This window comes from Sphaeramia orbicularis, chromosome 14 (assembly GCF_902148855.1).
Source record: "Sphaeramia orbicularis chromosome 14, fSphaOr1.1, whole genome shotgun sequence".
NCBI classification, from domain to species: Eukaryota; Metazoa; Chordata; class Actinopteri; order Kurtiformes; family Apogonidae; genus Sphaeramia; species Sphaeramia orbicularis.
The window spans coordinates 25704110-25722317 of NC_043970.1; the positions used below are offsets into that span (position 1 = coordinate 25704110).

The 18208-nt window shown below is 37.5% G+C and overlaps 2 protein-coding genes across 2 annotated transcripts; one reads left to right on the top strand and one right to left on the bottom strand.

The window, feature by feature from the left end:
• The first annotated feature begins 531 nt into the window (after nucleotides 1-531).
• Nucleotides 532-4727, top strand: kcnk12l (potassium channel, subfamily K, member 12 like). The gene is made up of 2 exons (XM_030154681.1): nucleotides 532-1068; nucleotides 3718-4727. Exons 1-2 carry the CDS (start codon nucleotides 681-683, stop codon nucleotides 4725-4727), a joined length of 1398 nt encoding a protein of 465 aa, XP_030010541.1. The 5' UTR covers nucleotides 532-680.
• Nucleotides 4728-6967: 2240 nt separating this feature from the next.
• ppm1nb (protein phosphatase, Mg2+/Mn2+ dependent, 1Nb (putative)) lies at nucleotides 6968-17025 on the bottom strand. Its single transcript, XM_030153274.1, has 6 exons — nucleotides 16231-17025; nucleotides 14991-15562; nucleotides 13593-13710; nucleotides 11295-11409; nucleotides 11138-11201; nucleotides 6968-8531 (listed from the first exon to the last, which is right to left on the bottom strand). Exons 1-6 carry the CDS (start codon nucleotides 16637-16639, stop codon nucleotides 8514-8516), a joined length of 1296 nt encoding a protein of 431 aa, XP_030009134.1. The 5' UTR covers nucleotides 16640-17025; the 3' UTR covers nucleotides 6968-8513.
• Between the last annotated feature and the right edge of the window lie 1183 nt (nucleotides 17026-18208).

Sequence of the window (18208 nt, forward strand, 5' to 3'; positions counted from 1 at the left end):
CAGCCGATCCATGTGACGGACAAAGCAAACCGGCAACAGACAGCAAAACCAGGTATCTGCTCTTTAGATATCACCTGTAAAATCTGTGAACAGGTTATATTTCAATAACAGTATTGTGCAAATGTCTAATGTAAAAGATCTGATCAGCAGAGACATACTTAAAATTGTTTTACTGTATGCTATTATATTTAATGCATGCACATTAGACTAGAAAAAAATCTCTTAAAAACATGAATAAAGTAAAATAATATCTTTAATAGAAGAGGAGTTTTATAAATATCACCTGAAAAATCTGTGTGTGCTTTACATTAGAACAATCTTACTGTGTAAAAGTCAAACACTTATCAACGACGTCAATACTTTAGATTGTTTCGGTACATTTATTACATCTTTGATTGAAACAAAAGAAAGGCAGCAAAAATTCTATAAAAACATAAAACCTCTAAGTGCATACAGAATAAACTAATAGAATACTGTGACAAATGTGTCTGTGTTTTTTCTTACAGATTTTTTCTCTTTGTGGAGGTCAAGTTTTGCCCCAAACCTCTTCTAAGAGAACCCTTTGGGACCAAATCTACGCTGTTCCCTAACCCAATGTGTCATATAGTCAGTGTTGTGTATATGTGGGGGGTGATGTTAAAACCCAGGCAGTAGGTGTGTGACGGTGGCAGCAGTGGTGCATGTTGTTGCAGTGGTGTGTTTGTGCTGCTGCTGCTGTGCTCATGGCTCAGAGGAGGGCTGCTGGTGGCTGCTGCTGCCCCAGGGCGCCCATGAACGAGGATAACGCCCGCTTCTGCCTGCTGGCCGCCCTCATCCTGCTGTATTTGCTGTGTGGGGCGGCCATCTTCTCAGCCCTGGAGCACCCCTTTGAGCTGCGTGCCCGTCGACTGTGGAAACAGCAGCTGAACAACTTCACCCAGAGGTACAGGGTCAACCTGGGCGCCCTGCACACGCTGCTGCGCCAGTATGAAGAGGCCAACGGAGCTGGGATCCGAGTGGACACACTGAGACCCCGCTGGGACTTTTCAGGAGCTTTCTACTTTGTGGGCACAGTGGTCTCCACTATTGGTAGGCCTCACAACTTTATAACTTTTATCACTTGTTTTAGTTTGTTTGATTTATTTGTTTGATTTTCCCTTTGTTTATGTGTTGTTGTTGTTTTTCTGTCCACAATGTCACCTATCACTTAAAAAAAAAAAAAGATGTTTTTAGGCAAGGCAAGGCAAGTTTATTTGTATAGCACATTTCAGCAACAAGGCAATTCAAGGTGCTTCACACAGGACATTGAAATAGAACGACAGGGAAAAAGAAACACATTTAAAACATTATAAAAGAAACATGTAAAAGGTGATTAAAAAACAGCAAGTAAGAAAACTACACATAAAATCCAAAAATGTAAAAACACACACATAATAAAGTAAGAGTTGCAGTGCAGAGTTTCGAAAGAGAATATAAAATTTAAAAAGTACAAAGCCTTTTAGTCAAAGGCAGCAGCGAACAGGTGAGTCTTTAACCCTGATTTGACCTAGGGGATACTTCATTTCCTCAGTTTTCCATATTATTGCTTTAATGAAAAAAGAAGTCATACATGCTTTTTATTTAAAGCAGGGGTCACATACAGCCCAATACATATAGCTTATACATACATACATACATAGTAGCTTATAAATAATGACGACTCCAAACTTTTCTCTCTGAAAAAAAGTAAAATTACATTATAAAATGTTTTCATCTATAAACTATCCTACAAAAAATATGAATAACCTGAACAACCTGAAATTCCTCAAGAAAAAAAAAGTGCCATTTTAACAATATTATGGCTCAGTTTATCATGTACAAATATGCATTACAGCTTACAGATCACAGTGGATCTATAACGGTAAAAACATTTAGTAACTTGTATAATATTGTTAAAATTATTCTTACTTCTCTTAAGACATTTCAGTTTGTTCATAGCTGTTCAGGTTATTCACATTTTTTGTGAAAGGATAGTTTGTAAATACAAACTTTTTCAACAAGTGTTTGCTCCTGGAGGATTCTGTCGGGTGTCTGTAAATTGGCTTAAGAATCTCGAACAGCTCTTTATGTAAAGTGTCATGAGATAACTTTTGTTATTTTGTTTTGTCGCTATAGAAATAAAATTTGATTGACTGATGTAATTTCCCTTTTTCACACTAAAACAAAAAGGGAAAATTAAGAGTTGACACTATTTATAGGTTATTATGTTATATGGTAGTACCGCTTGAGATCAGATTGGTGGGTATGTGGCCCCTGAACTTAAATGATTTACACACCCTCGACTGTTTATATCTTCAGATTTCACAAATTCATTCCCCTGGACCAGATTGAACCCTTTGGTGGACTGGTTTTAGCCCATGGGCCGTTTGTTTGACATCAGTGATTTACAGCGTGCATTAGAATACAACAGACTATACACACTGGGACAGAAGAATGTTACTGTTCAATCAGATGTGTTCACTGTCCTTGTATTAAAATCTTTTCATGTAGTTGTCTTTGTTTGGTCACAGCAACCTTGACCTTTGACCCCCGCCTCAAGTGAACATTTGCGCCAAATTTTAAGACTTTCTGTCCAACTGTTTCTGAAATATTGTATATTAACCCTTTCATGCATAGTGGTCACTCCAGTGGACAGCTATTCTACGGCTGTTCTATTGTTTATTCATGGGTTTTGTTGTTTTAGTTCCATATCTGCCAACACAGCGGACTCTTATGCATCATCCAAAACACTGCAATTCATGCAATTACTGTAACTTTGCTGTTCTTGATAAACCTGATCGGCACTAACATGTTTTAGTGTAAATCAATTGCTAATTGTTATTAGACTGTAATTAACAAACAATTTTTTTTATTTTTTTTTTCCATAAACTCCTGAGACCCAGCAATGCATTTTGTCCTCTGTAAGGGACAAAAGTTTGACAGTGTTACTTTAAAAATGCTGTGCATTGCAAAAGATATTCCATTAAAAAAACAATCAATCAATAAAAATAATTTTAAAAATGTATCTGAAAAAACTGTTGCATTATGCAGTTTCCAATCAAGGCAATTTTTAAATGTAAAAAAAAGCTAAAACTGTCAATTTCCTGGGTCTCAGAAAGATATTATCTCCATGAAATGAGTAATAACTAATATTAGAGTATGATTAAATTTGAGGAAACAGTAGCAATTTAGCAATCAATGGCATTAAAAATGTTTTTATTTCATAGTTTTCACACAGTACATCGTTTTCTGATGATGATTTTTAAATAAATGTTTTTTTGCTTCAAAACTTAAATGCATGGTGTCCAGCTGAGTGGACATTTTTGTAACTCTACGAAAAATAAGTTCATTAAAAAAAAAAAAAAAAATCAGTTGCATTGTGTTTTTTCATGCTCCAAGAGGAACAAAAACACTCAAGAAAAAAATATTGACTAAGGTTCTCATAATTAATCCATGAGAGGCTTATATGTAATAGGACAGATGGTCAAACTTTCATCTAACAGCATAAATCCTGTAGAGTGTTTCTAAGAATGGTGTGAATATTCAAGTGCAGTGTTGCAACACGTCTTCAAAATGGAGAAATTTCCACACCTCTAAGTGAAGTTCTCTCACTTCTGTGTCTGCTCTTGAATCTAAAATAAGTCCCTCTCTCAACTCCTATTCTTCAAAGACACACCATGAAGCTTTTCACTTAACGTTTGCTTTTCTCCTCCTCTCTAGGTTTCGGCATGACCACGCCAGCAACCATCGCTGGAAAAATCTTCTTAATCTTCTACGGTCTGATTGGCTGTGCTGCCACCATCCTCTTCTTTAACCTCTTCCTGGAGCGGATCATTACGATGTTGGCCTACATCATGCGCTGGTGTCATGAGCGCCGGCTGAGGTGTGCTGGAGTAGGGGTCATGTCGAGCAGGGAGGAGCCCCCCGATGAGGACGACAGCCTCGAAGGTTGGAAACCGTCGGTCTATTATGTGATGCTGATTCTTGGAGTGGCGTCAGTTGTGATTGCGTGCAGTGCCTCCACTCTGTACAGCTCCATGGAGAACTGGAGTTATGTGGACTCCCTTTACTTCTGCTTTGTTGCTTTCAGTACCATTGGTTTCGGGGACTTTGTGAGCAGTCAGCGACAGCAGTATGAGTCTCAGGCGGCCTACCGACTCGGGAACTGCCTTTTCATTCTCATGGGAGTGTGTTGTATCTATTCACTTTTCAATGTCATTTCTATTATAATTAAGCAAACTCTAAACTGGATCCTGGGTAAGCTGGTCTGCCCTGGGTCTCATCAGGCCTGTTCCTGTTCTACGGGGGGCTGCTGGTGGCTCTGTTGCCCCTGCCTCCATAAGAAAAAACACAACCGCATTCGTCCCCCTGCACACCTGAGCCAAAAACGCTTTAAATGCAACACTGTGCAGCCCATTTCCTCTCACTGTCCTGCAGGAAGACAACGCTATAAAGACGGCTCGGTGGAGACAGTGTGTGACAGTGAGACAGATGGAGCTGCAGGGGCTGATGGGATACATGTGGGCCGGCGTCTGTCAGGAGAAATGATCTCTGTCAATGAGTTCATGGTGTCCAATAAGGTGTCTCTGGCACTGCTTCAGAAGCAGCTGAGTGAAACAGCTCACCAGGGCCCACGGCCGAGCTATGGACACCAAAATGGATTCTCTGGGGGGGTGGGAGCCTTGGCCATCATGAACAACCGCTTACAGGAAACCAGTGTGGATAGGTAGCAGTGAACAGGCTCACTGATTACAAAGGGAAAATGGTGACATTGTATGGGATAAATATAGTGCTACAATTCAAAACAGAAAATCTAACACTAGAAAAGGTTTTGAAAGATTGACATCTCAGAGGGTGATTTTGTTGTCTTTGTTTTTTATTTACTTCTTCACAAAAGTAGCACTGTTTTACAGCACTGAGTTTCTGTAATGTATTAGTTGGAAAGGTTTGTAAATGGTCATCTGAAAACTGGTCATGTGTGTTTATTAATTTGGACAAGGTTATAATAGTTTTGGATTTTTCATTATAGTTTAGTTTTATTTAGTTTTGACTTTTTTTTTCTCTAATTCAGTTAGTTTTAATTTGTTTTTAGAGCAGGTTTGCTAGTTTTTATTAATTTCGTTATTTTCTAAATGCTTAGTTTTAGTTTAGTTTTAGTTTCTTTATATCTTTTCTCTTCTTCACCATCGAATTCAAATAAATCCCAGACAGGACTCTGCTGTTTTCTCCCAACTTTAGTCTCCATGTTTCCAGGTAGAGTGGGGACCAGAAGACGACTGTAAACCACAAGTGACCACAAGTGACAAATGGTGAAGTACCGTATGGTGCTGCTAGCTAAAATTGCTCAAGTGAAATAAATCTATTTTATATCAATCTGACATTGACAAAAACGAAAACAAAGGGAATTTTATCCATAATTTTTCTGTTTTAGTTAGTTTTGTAAGCTCACAATACAGTTTCAGTTAGTTATCATTTTTTCTTTTAATCATAGTTTTTATTCATTTCAGTTAACGAAAATGTTTTTTCAATTCTAGTTTTCGTCATTTTGTTAGTTTTCGTTAACGATAACCTTGGAAGGGGAAAGACATTGTAAGATGCTGAAGACAATAACCACATGACTATATGACTGACAAACTCATAACTGTGTGGGCAAAACTCTGAAAAGTAGGTTTTGTAAGTTCAGTGCTGAAACTGTCTGCTATATTAATGCAAACGTGCCTCTACAGAAGTTTCAAAGTAAAGATGCCCTTTCAAAAGTTACATCTCAACATCTCCAAACTTTTTAACCAACATAAGCGAGGATTTAAATTTGGAAAACAAGCTAATAGGGGAAGACTGACAAATATGAAACTTTTAAAATGTGCTGGAGAAAAACCGAATACAGCCTTTCAAAAATATTGCAAAAGATTCGTTTTTAAATCAGTTTGAACCTTTTCAGGCTTGTGCTACAGTTTAATGTCTTGGCATCATATTTATCCCATATTTCTGAACTCGTCTTGTGTGCAGCACCTGGGGTTCTGTATAATGAAGCATTAATCTTGGGTTATTTTAAGAAAAGTCAAAGATCAAAACTCTAAGAACACAATCAATCTGCTTGTATTTGCATCTGCTCAATGTCTGTGAGCAGTTTAGTCTATGCATGACAGTGAGCCTCCACCGTGGATTCTGGACATCAGATAATTTTCCACATTTTGTTCCTGTGAGCAGAATCGAGAGACGGTTTGAAGGATTCAACATCTCTGTGAAGAGAAGTCTGATGTCCTGAAGTGATTGGCTCATGCTAAAGCAATCAGATAGAGGAAACGTGAAGGACCACTTAGAGAGAACGGCTGATTTAAGAGATTTAAGTGCTGCGAGTGTCCCCTCAGTTCCCTGACGATATGGTCAAATGTAAGGATGTGGTCGGTAATAGTGAACGTACAGATATGAACACAGTACCGATTAGATTACAAACTGACTGTGATTTGTAATTAAACTGAGCTTCTCAAACACACTGCAGGGCATACAAATGGACATTTTAATTTGTTGATTGCTAAAGAGTGGGCCATCTTGTTCCATCAATGCACATCATTGACATTCATATAATCATGAAAGAGCTGAGATCTACGACTTTAAATAGAGCGCATCTAATCAAACGGGGCATGTGAAGGACGTCCTCATGTCACTGAGTGCCGTACAAATAGTCACAGGATCACTATCTCAGACTAAAAAGCAATGTTCAGACTCTCCTTGGCTTCTGAAGGAGATCCTTTCCTATGCAAGAAAATCCTTTTTAATCCATCCTGTATTATCTATGAGACAGATTTGCATCAGTGCTTTGGATAATGAGTGTTAGGAAAAAAAAAAAAAAAAAGCTCTCGTTTCAGATCTTAGAATAGAAAATAAAAAAGTCTACTTTGTAAGTTTGGAAACTGCTTTTACTGTTTATGATTTCAAAAGTGGAAAAAAGTATGAAACATTACCACAACCAGTCAGTCAAATATTCTTTATTTAGGTTAAAAACAATCATAACTCTTAACTTACAATGTCTTTACACAGAAAATTACTCAGCAAACTAATACAGCAATACAGTATGATAATGGACCTGCTCTGAATCAGACATGTTGATGCTGTTTGTTTTTTCTTATAAAAGATAATAATAAGGCAGCACAGTACATACAGTATCAACCATCTCCTATAGAAAAAATACATTTCACATACACTGTACTAATGAATGAGAAATATATGATAAAAAAGAATGAACTGTGCATGTAGGAGTTTAGAATTGATCTAGTTTAGTTTAATCCACCAGTTGTTGAAATTTTACAGATGAATTTTCCCAAATCAATTCATGTTTTGGTAAAAAAAAAAAAAAAAAAAAAAAAAATCCAACTTCAGCATATTACGTAAATAATCATTTCATTTCTATTAAATAAGTTGAATAGACTTTTCTTATTGTACATGTTCAACAAAATGTAGTACAAACATTTCAATTTGTGAAATGTATTTTTACTTATATTGTGCAATTCTGTCAGTGTATGTGTTGATATTTAATGAACGCAATAGTAAATATTTATTTATCTTATCTCAATTGACCATAAATATAAAATTGTACATTCCCCTCGGCTCAAAGAGATAACACTGTTCATATTTCATGTAAAAACAAATGGATTTATTAGATCCATGCTAGCTTGAGACCAGCGAAGGTCGATCAACAGACTTAAAATGTCTATTTTCTAATTTCTATTCATAAAACATAAAACTTTGAACTACAACCCCCACATATACTACTATTTCTTATTTTACCGCATTAAATTGTACAGTTTCACAGTAGGTTTATATTTTACGAAGGATTATTAGGGCCAAACTGAGGATAAACATAATCAGATCAAAATAAAGTTAGAATATTTTAAGAAATAAACCATTCTATCATGAGAATAAAGTCATGTTTTACAATAAACGCAACAATTTTCGAGGAATACACTTGAGAGTATTATCTGATATTTCTTAAGAGAAATTAAGGAATCTTGTCAAAAATATAACAAAACAGTAAAGGCTCATGTCATTAAATACAAACAGTAACTTCTGTGTATGGTTCAGCTGGTAATTTTGACAACTCTTCCACAAGTAAGCCTTTTTCTTAAAATAAAATAAAATAAAATAAAATAACACGTATTTTTTCTTAAAATATTCTAACTTTACTCTCATACCTTTATCATCCAGTTGCCCTAATAACCTAATGTTCAGTTTCCAGGCCATATTTTCGTCTGTATTTTCTGTTCAGTGAATGTGAGGCAGAGGTTTGTTTCTAGGTCAGTGTCTCTGAGTATGTTTTACAAAATGTCCTTGTACAAATATAAAGTGTATCAAGCTTTATTGTATTTATTTTTGCATTGTATTTGTTTTGACAAGATGCTCTTTGCTGGCATGACGTAAACAAACACCCCGTCTGTTCATCATATCCCTTTTTGTCAAATGAAGAAAACAGTTTAAACACTGACATTAATTACAGTCTCTTTATGGATCTGCTGGACATCTCAGGAGCCTCCCAGTCCCTGGACGGACACGTAACAAAGGACAATAGCATTAGTGCACTGTCCCACTGTCATGTAATAAACTGTAATATACTATACCATCACTTTTAAAGGTTCAATATGTAAGATTCGTGTTTGCTCTTGTGCTTCTGTAAACATGATGTTGACTGGTTGCTTTAAAAATTATACAAAAAAGCAACACACACTAAGATTTGAGTAGATTTAAAGTATAGAATAAAATATTAAAATATTAATTAAAATGTATAGTATTGTAAAAAAAAAAAAAAAAAAAAGGTGAATAATGCAGCCTAAATATCTGATATACAAAATTAATTTTACATGAAACAAGTTAGAATATTTCACAAAAAAGTTCATTTAGATTTGCATGAAACTTTTTACATTTTAACATTTTTTTTTTTTACAGAGTTGAAATCTATTCAGTAATATTAAATGTCATTTTTTGTGACGATTTATTTATTTCTGTTCTGTGACATCTTTCACTCTTTACAAAAATGGCATAGTGTATTATAAATACATGCAGTTAATGAAAACCATGAGATAGAGATAGTTCCAACAGCAATAACTTTTGATCATTAAACTTAATATTAACTTGTGAAAGATTACAAATGAAAATGTTTGAAACCAGTGACTTTAAGCATCATTTAACAAACAAATTATACCCATTTCTATACTGTTATATTCAATTCTATTCAGTATTATATATGCTGTTTTCCTCTACTAGAATTGGCTAAAATTTCATTTCTAAATGATTTAATTACACTTCATTCAACTTTATAGTATTAAGTAAATACGCTTTTGCTTATTGGCAAGGTGTTAATTTAACGTTGTGCCATTTTTTACAGTGTAGGAAGTTTGTGTTGGATTCTGTTTTACTCTAAGGGTTTGTTTCTCCATCTTTTTGTTTTTTCAGTGAACATCTTTATATCTCCATTGCGTCTCTTCTGTTTGTCTGCTGCGACAACAATGTGACTTTAGTTCATGAATGTGTAGTTTATAAATGGATTCATGTAATGTCAACAAGCAATAACAGATTCCATCACAAACTTCACGTAACCTCATCAAACTTAGATATTGAACCATTAAGTAACAGAACAATAATATCTAAGTCTCCCTCTCACAATGTATTCACTGGCCGTTGACCTCAAGACAGCATGTTCATTATAAGGATGAAAGTCACAAACAAATAGGTTTATTTTAAAAATGAGTAAGTAATGCTTTAACTCTGGGGGGTTAAACCTATGGCTCTTGTAGGGTGCCAAAATACTATCAAAATAACCTAGAAATACTGAAACCTCCAAATTTTCCTCTTTGTTTTAGCGTAAAAAATGACAATTACATGAAAATGTTTATATTTACAAACTACCCTATCACAAAAAAATCTGAATAACCTGAACAAATATCAATAATCTGAAATGTCTCAAAAGGAGTAAGTGGAATTTTACCCATATTATGCCTGCTACTAAGTTACTAAGTGTTTTGTGCTTTTGTAGATCCACTGCTACCTGTAAATTGTAATACATGTGTAAATTATAGCTGAGACATGATATTGTTACAGTTGCACAGGTTGTTCGTGGATGTTCATGTTATTCAAATTTTTTTTAAAGGATAGTTTGTAGATGTTAACATTTTCATAATGTAATGAACCTTTTTTAAATTTGAAACAGAGAAAAGTTTGGAGTTAATATTATATATAAATTACTCTAAAACACAGGTGTCAAACATGTGGCCTGGGGGCCAAAACCAGCCCACCAAAGGTTCCAATCCGGCCCGTGGGATGAATCTGCAAAGTGCAAGTTAGGGCATCAAACTCAAAAATAATATCATAATAACCTATAAATAATGACAACACCAATTTTTTCTCTTTGATTTAGTGCAAAAAATCATTAAATTATAAAAATGTTTACATTTACAAACTATTCTTTAACAATAAAATGTGAATAACCTGAACAAATATGAACAACCTGAAATGTCTAAAGAAAATTAAGTGCAATTTTAACAATTTTCTGCCTGTTATTAAATGTTTTGTGACTTTGTAGATCTGATCTGTAATGCATATGTAGAAATGATAAGTCGAGGCAGAATATTGATAATAAAATTGCACTTATATTTCTTAACAAATTTCATTTTTTTCAGGTTATTCGCGTCCTTTTTTGTTTGGATAGTTTGTAAATGTAAATATTGGCATTATTGAATGTTATTTTTTTTGCACTAAAACAGTTTGGAGTTGTAATTATTTATTGGCTATCATGCTATTATTTTAGCGGTCTGGCCCACTGCAGATTAAATTAAACTGAATGTGGCCCCCGGAAGAAAATGAGTTTGACACCCCTGCTCTAAATGATAACTCATTTTACTTAAGATCATATTGGGCTGTATGTGGCCTCTGAACTAAAACTGAGTGTGACCCCCTGCTTTAACTTGAAATTGATCATTAACATATAATAAGGCTCTTATAACATGTGTATTAATATTGTTATATGGCAATGAAATGAAAACATATAGAACCACTCATTTATAGTTTATAGCTGGAGCCTCTGTCCCTGATGAAGTTCAGTATAAGGAATATACAGCTGGAATTATAGCGACAGGAGCAGATGTGGACTTACATTTGGTACTGTTGGCTTGTGTGTTTCTCTTTGTTGATAGTAAGCAGAAATAATGCAGTTCCTTCTGTAATACACATAAGAAGTACAAAAACCACTTTAAACATGGAGTTTTGAAGCAGCATACACATGTTCATGCTCATACAGTTGGATTTCTTACTTGCTCTGTATGCCTCCCCCTGGTGGTAAACCGGGGATGACAGTGGACGCAAGGACTGTGAGGACAGAGAGCAGGTCGGGTTCCTCTCCCCTGGCACACAGCTCATCATAAATCTCTGTCAAAAATAAAAGCACACACACACAAACACATTTACAGTGTTTATATGCACAGTAGCTTCTGAATAAAGCTGCTGGTCTATGTAGTTATAGACCAAAACAGATGAAACTGGACCTTTTCTCTAAAAATGTCTCCACTTGTTTAAGTCTCATGCCACTTAGTTAATACTAATCACAATCAAATTTTTTCATTAAAAATTCTGGTAACACATTTGATTTGTGTTACTTAACTGAAGACAAAGTATATAACATTGTCATTAAAAACACTCTTTTGATGGGTTCCTAGATATTCAACATTATAATGGAATCTATAAGGTTTAATGATAGTCTCACAAACATCTTACTCATACTAAGACACTTATAAGCACTTAAACGAAGCTCAGTAGCTCTTTATATACAATCTAAGTATATTAATAAAAGGTTTATAGGTTTCATAAAATTGATCATAATAGCATCGCAAACATTTGTTGGGTTAAAATCACTTCAGATTCATTTAACTCATAAAGACCCGGTGCTACTTTTGTGGCAGTTCCCAAATTTTTTCCTCTATTTATGACTTTTCTTCAGTGATTTATCACCATTTATTCCAATAATATAATCCTTATTTTGCATTCTTAAGTGAAAATCAGGTATTTTTCTACATTTAATTCACTGATGTTGATTGGTGTCCATAAAAGCTAAAATTAAAATTAAGGTTATTATATCAAAAACAGAGAAAATGGAGGAAAAAAAAGACTTTTTCCAGTGAAATCTATCAATAACTGAACATAAAAACAAGTTTGTCCATCCACTGTCATTTATCAACTCCATGGGTTTTACTGGTGAATAAATGTTGTAGAAGATGACAGTGTTTCCATGTTCACCATGCAGCCGCTGAACGTCCAAATGGGTCATATCTGATGACCATGAAAAGATGACGAACCACATTTGACACCAATTATTTACAAATATTGGTAGGATTAGTGGATCAATAGTTGTTTAACTTTTTATATCAGTAAATGATTTTGGCCATCAGTGAGTGTTTGGGTCTCTGTGGGTTAAGGTAAGGACCAGATAAGTGCAATAATTGAATAAATAGTTATTACTTTATCAGAAGCTCAAAACAAAGTATAGTCAAATGTATAAATAAGTGCATAGTAAATGAATAATAAATGTGTACTAAAGTATGCTTTAATCTGCTGCTAGTGCCCTTGACCAGGGTTTAGATCTGGAGTAGGTCCCTAGGCTCCACTAAGTGGCAGCTCCTAATGCACTCTGGGACAGGTCAAACGCACACCTCTAATTCCCCAACTGGGACCAAAAAGACAACTAAAAAAATGACCTTTGTAAAGATTTAACAATGGTATGAGAGGGACACTGTCACAAAAATATTAACAATATACAGTTTTATTTTCTTATTTTCTTTCTTATTTCTTATCAATGTTTGTAAATGTCTGTTATATACTTTCAATCTAACAATGAACATTACACGATTATAACAGTTACATAATCTTATTAATTCTCAAAAGCATGTTAAAAAGACTTATCACCAATTAATACATATGAAACACATTTGGAAAAAAAAAAGTTACCACAAACCTCAATCATTTATTAAAAACAACTCTGTATTGTACTTAGATTTAGTGCCTTGAACAGTAGCAAACAGTGCATTTTGGGGAACTATTTTCAGCTGTGACTGCTAGTGCGTATTTATGGCAGTAGGATGGTGTATGAGGGATTGAAAATAAACTGGAGTACCCATGTCCATCAAAATAAAGGGACATGTCAGCCCTGCAGGCATGTGGCTTAATGCTGTGTCTTTGGATGTCAGCAGAGATCTACAGGACAGAGGAAGACTGTCAGGGTTTTGCAATAAAGATGACACCTCTTAGCAGGAAGAAATCCGTCTTGGTCTATTTTGTTTATTTATGGGCTGTAAACGGAAATAATAGCCCACAACACTTTATCTAAATGTGTAAAAGAAGAGATATTTTGAGGGATTTTCAATTGTTAAAGGTCTGCAGTCCCTACAAGGCCTTCTGATTCCATTAACCAGGACAAATCCAGAGTACTTTCAGCTCTGTATGTATTCTCTGAACACCATTATCCTCAGGGGAAAAAGAGAATCCATCAGGATTTGAGTGCTAGGACAAAAACAACATATTTTGCTCAGTGTTTTGCCAGTGCTCACAGTGCCACACACCTGCTACTTTGGACTCCAGCAGGTCCTCGAGCTCAGCCTCCTGGTGTAATGCCTCAGCTGACAGCTGGGGGGCTCCGGGGAAGCACAGCAAGATGATGCTGATGTTGTCCAAACTGCCCTGAGGAGTGAAGCGAAGAGAAGTGAAGCACCGTCAGCAGATGACAATAATAACGATTGACCTTACTGATGTCAACAAGAGAAAAGGGAGCTGTTTTGGAGGGTAAAAAAAAGATGATTTTCACCTCAAGGACTGAGCAGAACAGAGATGTTACAGAGACGCAGTGGAGCAGATAAATGTAAATGGGGTGTGGAAGAAAGCTGTGACATTTTGAGGTCATTGTGGGTATCCAGGCTGAAGCTCTATTACATAACCCTGACATGATGGACATGACGGACCAAACGGTGTGTAACATGACTGTGAGCTTGCACATATGTGGCCTCCGGTCATCTTGATATCTTCCTTAGCTCTGACTGAAATTATACGCCGAAGAAGAAAACACAAACATCAACAAACAAGGCGGATATTGAGTAATGTAAGCAACCTATGCATTAGTATAACACAATGTAGGTCTATTTATAGTGTTGTATTTAAATCGCACTCACAGCTTTAATTTTTATGAGTGGTTCATTGTAGTAAATACGTATCTGAAATGATCCTTCACATCTTTGGAATGTCAGTCTTCATGTCTCCCAGTCAAAGTGGGAGAAATGAGGCCCCATATGAACTGACAATAATCCCATCTAACCTGCTCTGACACCTCCACTGTCTATTTTAAGGTGGTTTGTCAGACTGTTGCAGTGAGAACTGAAGAGCAGCCCCGGTATATAAATGAGACTGAGGGTGATGGCTGAGTCTGACTTTGCCTTCAGGATGGACACAAATGTGTTACCTCACCTACCTCATTTACAATGTCCTTAACGCTCCACATCCAAAGTCAAGAACCAGATCCTTGCTTTGAACAGGTTTCGCCTCTTTAAATGACTACAACTGCAGTTTCTCTCACAGTGCCATCCATCACAGACATATTTAGATAATGACCTAAAACCATTTTGTAGATAATACAGCGATATTCAGCTAAGTGTTTAGTTTAATCACCAACTTACTATAAATAAATGCATGGAAAGCTCTTTTCTAAGCAAAGCTGTTACACACAGTTCTATACATATGTGAAATTATGAGTGATGCAAAAACCTGTCCCTGTTCTAAATGCTGAATGACTCAACTCAGCCACCATTTAAAGGATTATGTTGTTACATAAAATCCACAGGCCATTAAAAATGATGTAAGTCACTCTTTAACTGAGATTGTACTTTGTGTAATCACTTAAATTATTTGCTGTTAACAAATTCACTAGGTGATGGATTATTGTGCAGCCATGTGAAAAGGCAGGTTCTGACCTTGTAGAGACACAGGTCAATGACTTGGGTGCAGACGTCCCTCAGGTCAGTGCAGACTTGTAGACGATTGTGGATGAAGGCGCACAGCTCCTCATTGGTGATGGTGTCCCAAACCCCATCACAGGCCAGCACCAGGAACTCATCGGCTGGTGAGCGCTCTATGACGCAGACCTCGGGCTCTGGTGAGACCATCTGTTGGCTGGGGCTTCGATTCTCTGCCCCTTTGTAGCTGAAGTCTCCCAGGGCGCGGGACACTGCCAAGGAGCCATTGATCCTTTGGAGGGACACGGAGCCGCCTGCGCTCTCGATGCGTTCTTTCTCCAGAGGGCTGTAAGGTTTATGGTCATCAGTGGAGAAACAAACCTGGCCAGATCTGCACAGCATCGCCCTCGAGTCACCACAGTTGGCAAAGTAGATGTAATATGGAGAGATGAGGGTGGCCACCACTGTGGTGCCTCCCCTCTCCCACCCTTCTCGACGTGCCACAGTGTGCAGATGCTTGTCTGTCTGGAGGAAGCCCTCTATGATGGCTCCTTTCACCTTCTCAGGGTCGTCCTCTGGTCTAATTCCACCTGTATGCACATAGAGGTGTGTCTGAATTTAGGCATCCACAAACAAAGCACCACACAGAATCAGAAACATCAGTAACAATGCTTTTCAGTTAAGGAAACCAAGATGTGGAAATGTCAATATCAGACAGAACTTTTAACCATTTTAAATGTAATTTGACAAACTGGTTGAGGATTTACATTTGCTACTGTCGCTGAGCTCAGAGAGACCAAATATGTTCAGCACTGGTGCATTTATTTATTTATTTTTATTGTAAACTTGTTTGGATTACTGATGGTGAGCTCCCTAGACCTGTGGTTTTATTTGATTATTTTGTGTAAACATTTGCTTTATCATAGCTGATTATAGCAGGTTGAAGGTGAAAATAACATTTTTGGAGGTTTATAGGTTTATCTTGTACAATGTGTACCATGCATTGTGCCAGTTACATAAAAAAAATTAAATAATGTTTAATCAGGCGACAATCGAATCATAAGGAATATACTTCTGCTTTTCTGATGCATAACACTGTAAAAAAAAGCCTGTTCGTCATGCGACAAAAGGACCAGATTAACTTAAACATAGCGGAAGTGATTTATTTACATAACAAAGCAAAGCCAGTCATATTTGTTTACATCTTGTGTATGTTCTGTTCAATGCATCCATGCACATGTGGTTATATAAATATTACCTGTGGCCAGTATGTGACCCAGAAGGTGTTGAGAGCAGTGCTGTGCCACTGTGCTGCCTGCATGGCCATCAAACACTGCAAAAAAGCTCCAGTCTGCCAGCTCTCCACCCAACTGTGGCACACAGTTGTGAAAGTCCTCCATGTTGGCCCTCCAGCCCTGCATGCTGCCCAGGGCATAGGTGAGGCCCCAGCGGGTGCAGCCCTCCTCTGTGAGCTTGTCCAGGACTGGCCGGTCCAGGTAGGGGCTGGGGATGACCTCCTCTTTCTCCCCCTCAGCTGGATGCTCCCCCTCCGCTGCTCCTCCTCCACGCCCCCCCTTGAAGAAAGAGCTGACCCTCTTTTCTGTCTCTTTCACCAGCTGCCGCACAAATGCAGGCATCTCCACGCTGCCCTTCCTGGCCGTCCTCATGGTTCTGACGTGCAGCTGTGGATGTGGATCTTCTTTGGTCCCTGTCTGAATGTGTTGGACTGGGACAGAGGGCTGAGGTAGGCCTGATGCTGGGCCTGTGCAGTGTCTGCTCCAGGGCTCAGAGCATGGCCGCCTGAGCTGATGCTTGTTCTGTGTGCTGCCTGCTCATCCCCCCTCTCCTCCTCATCTCCTTCCTCTCTTCTCTTTTTTCTCTCCCTGGAGACCTCACTGATCAGCGCTCTCTCCTCTAGTCATCCTTCCTCTCCTCCTTGTTAGGGCTCTCCTCAGTGCTGCTGTGATTTCACCTTCTCCCTCGCTTTTTCATAGCTCTTCCCTCTTTCACCAGCTCTCCCTTTTGCCTTGTTATTTTCTCTGCCTCCTCTGTGATTGGCTGGCTATTTGTGTGCACCAATCCTGGCCTAGTTTATCAACGCTGCCACGTCTGAGCTCACCCTTCCCTCACCATCCTCCTATCTGCAGTTTGCCCCTCCCACATCTTTGTTAATCTCAACCTTTGATCAGTGTGGATTATGGACTTCCACTGCTGTGGATTACAGGGCTGTCGGCTATTTACCTCACACTGTGCAAGTGACAGAAGGAGGAAGACACACAATGGCAGGTTGGGCGAGGGAAAGGAGGCTTATTTTGATTGTGTACACAGATGTTCCTGTTCAGCTGATGTTTCTCTTTTAGATGTTGAACATGGTGACAGTGAATGCATGTCTGCACACATTTATGACTCACCATCCAGCAAACTAGGCACACCCTTAAAAACCTGATACCCTGTAATTAAACACCAACTCAAGAGAATTCAGTCACATTTATTTGCACTGTGTAAAGTGAAGCTTCACTGTCATAAAATAAATGTTATAAAAAGCTTTGGAAAAAATAAGTGACTTCCAAACATTTATTTATTTATTATTCACCTCATGTATCGAGTATTTTAAGGAGATGGATATCAGCTGACACATCAGTAACTCAAAATCTGATTTAGGGTCATTGCTGCTGTTAATTTAGAGGTCGGCTGGGGCATTTTCTGGATGAAGACAAATGTTATGCATCAGCTTTTTCATTAGAAAATAAAATCAGCTTGTAATGTTTGGCAGATCTTAATTAATGTGTTTTATGCAGCAAATATAGGCCTAATAGAGGACAGATATTGCTTCTTGTCCTCTGTGTTTTACTTTCAATGAGCAGATATGTGATGCCGGTTCATCTTAATCATCAACAGGACTTACAGCGGTTTGACTCGGCATCTTTCCTTGAGTAAACTGCTTAAATCTGTGCAGTCAGCCAAGTTCACATCATCACTCTCGGTAATGCTGTACATACTTGGGTTCAGGGGTTGATGCTCTGCCAGTCATACTGCTGAAAAGGTCAGCAAGCTATTTGTTTAATCACTGTGATGTTAAAGCAGCCTGTCACAGGGCTTACTCAGAAGAAACAAATAGAAACCTCTGAGATCGCGTTTGTCTCCCATGGACTCAGCAGATACATCTGAACAGCACCGTACTGGACAGGTTTTATATTTAGTCTGTGCAAAATAAGCATACAATAAGCAGTCAGCAT

Excerpts from the sequence above, each read along its gene's own strand:
- kcnk12l (XM_030154681.1), top strand. The coding sequence starts at position 681 with ATGTTGTTGCAGTGGTGTGTTTGTGCTGCTGCTGCTGTGCTCATGGCT. Across the intron at positions 1,069-3,717 it reads CACAGTGGTCTCCACTATTG|GTTTCGGCATGACCACGCCA; the intron begins GTAGGCCTCACA and ends CCTCCTCTCTAG.
- ppm1nb (XM_030153274.1), bottom strand. The coding sequence starts at position 16,639 with ATGAGGACGGCCAGGAAGGGCAGCGTGGAGATGCCTGCATTTGTGCGG. Across the intron at positions 15,563-16,230 it reads GGGTCACATACTGGCCACAG|GTGGAATTAGACCAGAGGAC; the intron begins GTAATATTTATA and ends ATGTGCATACAG. Across the intron at positions 11,202-11,294 it reads GGGGGAGGCATACAGAGCAA|AAGGAACTGCATTATTTCTG; the intron begins GTAAGAAATCCA and ends TGTGTATTACAG.